Raw genomic sequence first — 8,351 nt, 5'->3', positions numbered from 1 at the left:
GGGAGGGGAGGGAAGGGTGGCACTTTGGCCTTGGCATCCTCCCTTCGGGTCGGCAATGGCCCGACGTTGCCGCACCCTGGCCTGGCCTCATCTCTGATGCGTCATTCTGTACAAGAGATCGCATTCCAAGATCCTTGCCTCTTGCATCCTCTTCATTTCCCACTCATTCGAACCATCGAGCCCACCATGGCTCCAAGCACGTTCGAACTGCTCGCAGAGCCATGGGTCTTCCTGTCGCTGTCGCTCAAGCAGCTCCCCACGACCATCTTCACGCTCGTCCGCGCCGGCGACTGGGCCTCCCTCTTCACCTGGTCGACGTTCCAGGACAGATGGTTCGGTAACCTCTGGTCGTGGGCCGGACCGGAGGTGCGCAAGGCGTCTGAAGCGCGCGTGATCCCCCTCCTCCAGGGCCGCGTCAAGGCCGGCGCCATCCTGCCAGAGAGCGAAGCTGAAGGCGGGGTGTACGGCAACGTCGTTGAAGTTGGCCCGGGGCAGGGCAACTGGGTGTCCATCTTCACCGAGGAGTACCTCGGCCGCGGCAGCAGCAGCAGCGGCAACGCCGACACCGCGGACGGACTTCGCCAGCGCAAGCCCCACGCTGGCGTCACCAAGGTGTACGGCGTCGAGCCGAACCCCGACCAGCACGACGGCCTCGCCAAGGCCATCACCGAGGCCGGCATGGACGGCGTGTACGAGATCGTGCCCTACGGCATCCAGGACATGGGCAAGACGGGCATCGCGAAGGGGAGCATCGACTGCATCGCGACCATCATGTGCCTCTGCTCCATCCCCGAGCCGGAGAAGAACGTCGCCGAGCTGTACACGTACCTCAAGCCCGGGGGCAAGTGGTTCGTGTACGAGCACGTCGTGTGCTACAAGAAGCAGGGGACGTTCATGGCGCTGTACCAAGGTGAGTGGGAGTGCCGGATCACATTGCTGACATGTCCAAGCCTTCGTCAACCTCTTCTGGCCGACATGCATGGGCGGATGCCAGCTCCGCCGCGACACCCAGGCGACGCTGCTCAAGGCCGGGCCGTGGACGAGCGTCGACCTCGCTGCGCCCGTCGACGAGCAGTGGGCCGTCTGCACGCCGCATGCGTATGGCGTCTTGACCAAGTAGGAGCGAGGGGGTGTATAGGGACATGGTTGCGCCGGTCGGTGCGGGGGCGGCGACGTTCCCCGCGAGACGGCTGACCGTGAAGGATCGTGAGGCCATCAGGACTATGATAGCTGTATGAAGCAGAATCTGTAAGCTCGCAGGGATCAACTCATGGTCCACGGTGACAGAGCACGAAGCACCACCATGGCGTGCCGCCCATGACATGGCATGGCATGGCCCAGCAAACCTACTCTACCCGTACAACGATCCAACCTGAGCTTAACTACTTACCAGCGCAGGAGCTGCACCATGGTGCCGCGTTCCTTCCACCAATGTTCGGACTTGCCGACGCTGCCGTCACATGCCTCGCCATGAGCTGTTTCACCGTCCAGAGCTTCAACCTCGTTACCATGTCCACCTTGACGTCACTAGTGTTCATTGCAGCTGACAAGCTAGCTACCCGATGCTACGGAGGTCCAAAGGTTCATAAAGCGGTCGTCGAGGTCGCCGGTGTCTTCATCTTCCCCACCCGCTCGAGGCCATGCTCCTGCGCACCATCATCCTCGTGCTCAGCGCCGCGTCGGCGCTCAGCGCCGCCGTACCGCGCGGCAAGCCCTGCCCAACGACCACTACGCCGCCCGATGGCAAGATCACAGCGACCACCAAACAGAGGGGTAACAAGGTTGCTGTCGTTGGCAAGGTGCTCAACGGCGCCGAGCTGTTCGGGGGGATCCCGTTTGCCCAGCCCCGTAAGAACCTACGCTACGCTTGATTCACGAGCTGACGAGGTACACCAGCCACTGGCGATCTCCGCTGGGCGCACCCCCTGCCGGCCGAGTACGGCGCCGCGGTCGACGCGACCCAGCTGGGCGACATATGCCCCCAGGACCTTACATACAGTGCGATCGCGTATAACATGAGCGAGGACTGCTTGAACCTCAATGTCCAGCGGCCGGTGGGCACGAGTCCCAAAGACAAGCTCCCTGTCCTGTTCTGGATGTGAGTTTGGCCCTGGGGGTATCACTCATGCCACTAGCTATGGCGGCGGCTTTGTCGGCGGCAACAGCGCAAAGTACACTTCTCCGTATCTGGTCAACTACGGAGCGGCCACGGTGAGCACAAGCACGTAGGTGGCCGAATGCCCTCTGACAGATCACAGGGCCGGCCGTTCGTCCTCGTCACGGCCAACCACCGACTGGGATACCTTGGCTGGCCGTACGGCGACGACTTTGCAAAGAACAATGCAGGGAACCTTGGGCTTCGTGACCAGATCCTGGCGCTCGAATGGGCGCGCGACAACATTGCAGGGTTTGGTGGTGATCCCAAGAAGGTAGTCGCGCCGGTCGACCAAGCGAGCGAGCTGACACGGATTGCTGTTTAGGTCACGGTATTCGGTCTCTCGGCTGGCGCGATCTCCGTGTCAATCATGATGCTTGACAAGAAGCAGAAGCTGTTCCGCGGCGCAGTGAGTCGCGGCTGGCACCAGTGACTCGGGGCTGATGTCAGATCATGCAGTCGGGCCCTGCGTCCGCGACTGGGGTCTACCGCGTCGACGAGGCCTGGCAGGAGCCCTACGACGAGTTTGCCCGACTTGCAGGCTGTGCTGCACCAGTCAACACGACGCGATGGGCGTGCTTGAAGGCTCTCCCGGGCCCGCAAGTATGGAACGCGAGTATTGCCATCCACAATAACCTGACCTGGATGGCGCCGTACTTCAACGCTCCGAGCATTGATGGCGAGATCCTCCCCGACCATCCGTACGACCTTATCAAGCGTGGGAACGTCGCCAACATCCCCTTCATTTCCGGTACGGTTGCCGACGAGTGAGTGGCGCGCTGCATCGGCCCCTTGCTAACCAGCCAGGGGCACAGTGTTCGTCTTTGATCCACTAATCCCCAAGGACGAGAACGGCACGAGACAGTTCATCAAAGGCATGTTTCCCCACGGGCTGCCTGACCCGCTCCTGGACAAGATCATCAAGATGTACCCCAATGACCCGGCCGTGGGATCGTGAGTCCTCCAGTGTATATAGATGTAACTCACTCCAGGCCCTTTGGCACAGGAAACGAGACCTTTGGGGAGCCGCCAGCCTGGAAGCAGACGACTGCGATCTTTGGCGATATGCCATTTGAGAGCAAACGTAGGTGGTTCCACCGCAGCGCCAATAAACACGGCAACTGCAACACCTGGTCCTACTTGTGGAAGACAAAGAACCCCACTACCCCGGCTATGTATGGGTGTAGGTCGCCACTGTGGAGCAACGGCTCACTCGCCCAGTCGCTCACGCCGACGACGTTTCCTACATGTTTGGGCAAGTCAACGTCACGGCGAACTACACTGCGGAAGAGGTAGAGGTCTCGGAGGCCATCATGAACTACTGGTGCGTTGTCAACCATGCCGGGGCTGACTTCCAGGATCAACTTTGCTTACTACCTCGACCCGAACGGAAAGGACAGCAGAAGACGCTCCAACACGTTCGAGCCCCCGCCTGGTGTCGATCACCCCAACACCACCGCCGTGTTCCCCTTCTGGCCGGTCCACAGCTTCCCCAAGAACAAGGACACGCTGCTGTTCAGCCCGGGTAACATAACCATCATTCAGGACGACTATCGCGAGGAGCAGATCGACACCTTCTTGCTGCCGGAGATGATTCGACCTTTGGGACAATGACAGCCTTGGGCGGCAGAGTGGAAGCCGGCTCGGAATGGACAAGCCGGAACTCGTCTGGACACTGATACACAATGCTCGATGCACTATAATACAGCAAGCACACCGTGCAATGACTTTGCCCGCAGCTCTTGCACCTTTTCCGCGGGTTTGGCCCACGCACCCCTCGGTGGAATCGACATGCCGGCGGTAGTCCGTCCGTGCGGCGGCACTGACCAACACATGCCCGTCGAACCCACAGTGGGACTTTCGCATCGCCGTGTGCTCGGGGCTGAGTCGTGATATGTTGCCATACTCACTCACTGATGGCGGAGGGCTCTCAGCTGAAACGGTTTCACGACGCGAGGTTGGTCGAGCGATAACGCTCGGGCCGACTGCTACCCCTCACCCGCAGTCAGCGTATCGCGTCTGGAGCGTCCACGGACGGGTCTTGGATACCTCAAACGTCGAGCACGCCATTGCGGACAAGTATGAGCTGCCGAGGGTGGCACTGAGTGCCGAGTCTGAAGCATAAAGTCGAGCAGTGAGGAGAAAAGTTGCCCCCAAAGCAAAATGGCAAAGAATCAAGACCTACACACCGACGCCGATGTCTACGCGGCCGACTCGGCGTCGCAGCAATCCTCGGTGGCCAAGCACAAGAAACCATGGTACTACTACCTCTGGGACTCGTTCGGCAAGCCCGCACCGGAGCGCAAGCTCCTGTTCAAGCTCGACGCGTCGATGCTCGTCTTCTCGGTGCTGGGGTTGATCATGCGATACATTGACCAGGCAAACATCTCCACGGCATGTGAGTTGCGTCGAATGAGCTGTGGCTGACAATCAGTCGTCTCGGGAATAAAGTAGGTCGCACGCGTGAGCGCGCCAGCTGACATCTAGGGAGGACCTGCACATGTTCGGTCTGCAGTACAACTACGTGATCACCGCGTGGACTGTGTAAGTGGCACAATGCGTGTCGTGCTCATCCACGCCAGCGGCTACTGCGTCGGCCAGATCCCCGGCACCGTCCTCCTGAACCGCGTCTCGCCGCACTACGTCATCTTCGTGTGCGAAGCCGGCTGGAGCATCATGACGCTGTCCACGACGTGGGTGAAGAACTGGCAGCAGCTGCTGTTCATCCGCTTCATGGTCGGCGTGTTCGAGGCGCCGTACTACCCTGGGCTCCAGTTCCTCCTGGGCAACTGGTACACGCCCGACGAGCTCGGCAAGCGCACGACGCTGTTCCAGGCCGCGACGGCCGTCGGCACTTTGCTTAACTCGGTCATGCAGGGCGGTATCCACAAGACGCTGAATGGCAAGCTCGGCCGGCCGGGCTGGCGCTGGATCTTCATCATCGACTTTGTCGTCTCGTTCCCCGTCGCCATCTGCGCCTTTTTCTTCATCCCCGACCTGCCGGACAAGATCAAGCCCAGCTGGCTTTTGAAAGAGAAGGATATCGCGCTCGCGCGTAAGCGGCTGGCGGATATCGGCCGAAAGGGAACCAGCAAGGACGGGCTCAGCGTCAAGGCCGTCCTCAACGTTCTCAAGTCGTGGGAGATCTACGTGGGTCGCGCCACTGCCGCATGTCGCTGACGCACCAGCTCTTCACTATCACGTACATTCTTTTCATGTTCAACCTCCAGCCGCAGAGCAGCTTTGCTTTCTGGCTCAAGAACTCCAAGGTGCCGAAGTACACGGTCGAGCAGATCAACTACTATCCGTGTGGGATGTACGCCGTCGACATCTTCTCGTGCGTCGTCTTCGCGTGGCTTTCCGACTCGGTGCTCGGCGGCGCGAGGTGGCCATTCATCATCGCGACGGCAGTGTGGCAGTGCATCAATTGCTCGCTGCTTGCCGCATGGTCGCCGTACGGCGAGCACCGGAGCTCGCGCTGGGCGCTGTATTACCTCACTGGGCTGGTGTACTGTACTCCCGGGCTGCTGTACGCGTGGTGCAGCGAGATCATCTCGGACAGTGCCGAGAAGCGCGCGATTGTCATGGGCACTTTCAACTCTGTCGCCTTCAGCTTCACGGCTTGGCTCCCGCGTAAGTCGACCCCAGTAGGGACGTGCAACCTGACCTTCTAGTCATCTTCTTCAAGCAGACCGACCAGCCGTGGGTACGTAACGGCAACATCGCTGCCGCGTCCTTCATCGCCACCGAGATCCTCTCCGTGCTGGGTATTCTCTACTTCTCCAAGCGTGACCACAAGCGTAAGCGTCTCGCGCAAGCCGAGGGCCTCGAGGCGGGCGATAAGCAGACCATCGACGAGTATTCGGGCTACAGTGATGCCGACGGTGAACGGCTGTAAACAAGGCTGGTATCCATTCTCCTAATGCATTCTTTCCTTTCTATCACCGACATCACCCTCGTTGATACTCATTCAGACTTCGCCTAGTGGACAAATCTGAAGTCGAGACTGGCCATCAGCGTCGCCTCCCACTACCCACTCACCTCTTGTTCCCCAGATCCTTCGCATTGGCAAGGTATCTCTCGCGCTCCTCATCCGACATGGCGTCCCAGGTGCGCTCCTTCTGGCGGTTCCGCCACACATAGTACGCCTTGCAGAACCACATGGCGATAAGGTTGGCGACCACAAAGCCGATGAGGGCGCGATTGCCCCGGTGGTAGAACGGCGCGTCGTGCGGCTGGTAAATGTTCGACGCGACGATCGTGCCCAGCTGCCCGGCGGCATTGTACACCGCGCTTGAGACGGTGCGCGTGCGTACGGAGCCCGAGTTGGCACTGATGGTCGACACCATGATCGGGTGGCAGAAGGGTGCGCCCATTATCAGCGAGAGGAGGGCCCACTTGGCCCACTTGCTCGTGCTGTCCGGGATTGTGACGAGCGCCGTGAAGAGGACCAGGAGGCAGGTCGAGCCGATCGAGCCGATGAGGAAGCGTTCGCGTACCCGCCGCGACGTGTACGATAGCGTCAAGTTGTTGGCGATGTGCAAAACCTGGTAGGGGATCTGCAGCATGTTTGTCTGGAAGGTCGTATAGCCGCTGAGAGGAGGGTCAGCGTGGAACAGCGGTCGACTTACAGCGACTTGAGGGTGAGTGAGAAGTACTGCGTCACTGTGGCGATGGGCATGTTGAAGAGAAACCCGACGAGGTACATGGGCAGGAGGTCCCAGTCGGCGAACGCCCGCCAGATCTGGAGTAGCGACAGCCCCTCACGGTTGTGCACTGGCACTCAGCACTGCTGATCGCATCACCACGACTCACTGTCCGACTTGGTAGGATCATCCCGGAGTACCTTATTGACGATGATCTTCTCCTCGTGCTCCGTGAACCAGCCGTTCCCGCGCACGCCGAGGAACCCACCCGCCGTCTGCGTCGGCCCAGGGGGGAGGTAGAAGAATGCGAACGCGCCAATGAGGAAGGTGAGAATGCCTTCGATGAGAAAGAGGAACTGCCACCCCGTCCAGGAGGTATGGTGGCACAGCTGCAGCAGCCCGGCGGCGAGGAACGAGCCGACTATCCCTGTGGTGGTGAGGGCGACGTAGAACCACGAGAGCCGGATCGTGAGCTCTGCCGCGGCTGGGGTTAGTGCGAATCGAGGGCGGGGCTCACTGAAGTAGTAGGACAGGTACAGCACCGTGTCGGCGATGAACCCGCCCTCGAAGAGCCCCAACAGGGCACGCGTCGCGAAGAAGCCCGACCGGCCAACGAGCCATCGCTGGCCTAACGTGACGGCCGACCACGCCATCATCTGGATCGGGATCCACACGTCGCTCCCGAGCTTCTTGGATACTGGCACCAGGTTAACCGTGCTCAGACGCCTCATACATACCGAGCTGTGAAGGGATTTCGGCGAGCAGGAACGAGATGTAGAAGATCGTCTGGCCGAGGTTATCTGCCATCAGCGCCCTCCCCTACCATCACCCACAGTCCGCAGTGGTCATGTGCAGGTCCTTGAGGAAGTTATCGCTCGTCGCATTGCCAATCTAGCGTCAGCGCAGCCGGGGATCAGAACCTACGTTGGACCGGTCGAGACACAGCGCGCCGAAACAGATACACGCGAACAGCGTGACGCGCAGATCTGAGGTGGGGTGAGCTGCGTCGGACATGCTACGCACCGAGCCGGCGGTACAGCTTCCTCTCCTCGTCATCTGTCCATGTGAACTCTGGGTCCCAGCGATGCGCCGACTCGTACGTCGACGGCGGGGTATAGTGTGCCCAGGGCAAGATGCTGGCCTTGGAGGTCGGCGAGGGGAGGGCCTTCTCCTCGTCGTCTTTCTCCTCGAAGGTGTCCGGTGGCGGTTGGGTATGTCCCTTGGTGTCGAGTGCGATAGGGACAGACATCGCGATTGGGCTGTGAAGACCGACGCATCAGTCTTGGCGAGCATCCTTTTAGACTACGGCTCTTGGCGTTGCCACTTTGCGTGCTGCGCCTACATGGCGAGCAGTAGACCACAATCGCCGCGCCCCACCATGCATGCCGTGCTCCCCGCCGCTCATGTTGCAGATAGCCACCACATTCCAGATACATCGCGAGCTCTCGTGTCCGACACGGATAGTCTAGTGCTGGTGGCACGGCTGATATGCCACTAGTAGCCTCGGCGATTGCCGTCCGTCAGCCAGATCCGCCACTTCGACCTCGGCG

The 8,351-nt window shown here is 60.5% G+C and overlaps 4 protein-coding genes across 4 annotated transcripts; 3 read left to right on the top strand and 1 right to left on the bottom strand.

Annotated features, from left to right (window-relative positions):
• Positions 1 to 161: 161 nt before the first annotated feature.
• On the top strand, positions 162 to 1,246 carry Mettl7b (Methyltransferase-like protein 7B). Its single transcript, XM_062768351.1, has 2 exons — positions 162 to 910; positions 951 to 1,246. The coding sequence occupies exons 1-2, from the start codon at positions 187 to 189 to the stop codon at positions 1,118 to 1,120; spliced, it is 894 nt and encodes a 297-aa protein (XP_062624335.1). The 5' UTR covers positions 162 to 186; the 3' UTR covers positions 1,121 to 1,246.
• Positions 1,247 to 1,640: 394 nt separating this feature from the next.
• ARB_02369_5 (putative secreted lipase) lies at positions 1,641 to 3,867 on the top strand (the record flags this gene model as incomplete). The annotated part of the gene is made up of 10 exons (XM_062768350.1): positions 1,641 to 1,848; positions 1,897 to 2,098; positions 2,136 to 2,211; positions 2,259 to 2,429; positions 2,481 to 2,564; positions 2,606 to 2,922; positions 2,963 to 3,109; positions 3,148 to 3,338; positions 3,377 to 3,479; positions 3,514 to 3,867. The coding sequence occupies 10 exons, from the start codon at positions 1,641 to 1,643 to the stop codon at positions 3,767 to 3,769; spliced, it is 1,755 nt and encodes a 584-aa protein (XP_062624334.1). The 3' UTR covers positions 3,770 to 3,867.
• A 451-nt stretch (positions 3,868 to 4,318) lies between these two features.
• On the top strand, positions 4,319 to 6,053 carry liz1_14 (Pantothenate transporter liz1; the record flags this gene model as incomplete). Its single annotated transcript, XM_062768349.1, has 6 exons — positions 4,319 to 4,553; positions 4,590 to 4,605; positions 4,643 to 4,699; positions 4,738 to 5,305; positions 5,344 to 5,788; positions 5,830 to 6,053. 6 exons carry the CDS (start codon positions 4,319 to 4,321, stop codon positions 6,051 to 6,053), a joined length of 1,545 nt encoding a protein of 514 aa, XP_062624333.1.
• An 83-nt stretch (positions 6,054 to 6,136) lies between these two features.
• On the bottom strand, positions 6,137 to 8,050 carry YIL166C_6 (putative transporter; the record flags this gene model as incomplete). Its single annotated transcript, XM_062768348.1, has 9 exons — positions 6,137 to 6,161; positions 6,197 to 6,748; positions 6,787 to 6,931; positions 6,971 to 7,285; positions 7,319 to 7,498; positions 7,539 to 7,601; positions 7,635 to 7,692; positions 7,726 to 7,787; positions 7,825 to 8,050. The coding sequence occupies 9 exons, from the start codon at positions 8,048 to 8,050 to the stop codon at positions 6,137 to 6,139; spliced, it is 1,626 nt and encodes a 541-aa protein (XP_062624332.1).
• Between the last annotated feature and the right edge of the window lie 301 nt (positions 8,051 to 8,351).

Source organism: Vanrija pseudolonga, chromosome 2 (genome assembly GCF_020906515.1).
Source record: "Vanrija pseudolonga chromosome 2, complete sequence".
Taxonomy (NCBI): domain Eukaryota; kingdom Fungi; phylum Basidiomycota; class Tremellomycetes; order Trichosporonales; family Trichosporonaceae; genus Vanrija; species Vanrija pseudolonga.
Note: the sequence above shows the minus strand (reverse complement) of the source record. Positions and strands in the feature narration are given on the sequence as shown.

What these genes read in the sequence shown, in the direction of transcription:
- Mettl7b (XM_062768351.1), top strand. Translation starts at nt 187, where the DNA reads ATGGCTCCAAGCACGTTCGAACTGCTCGCAGAGCCATGGGTCTTCCTG. An exon ending in GTTCATGGCGCTGTACCAAG is followed by an intron (nt 911 to 950) that starts GTGAGTGGGAGT and finishes GACATGTCCAAG; the next exon opens with CCTTCGTCAACCTCTTCTGG.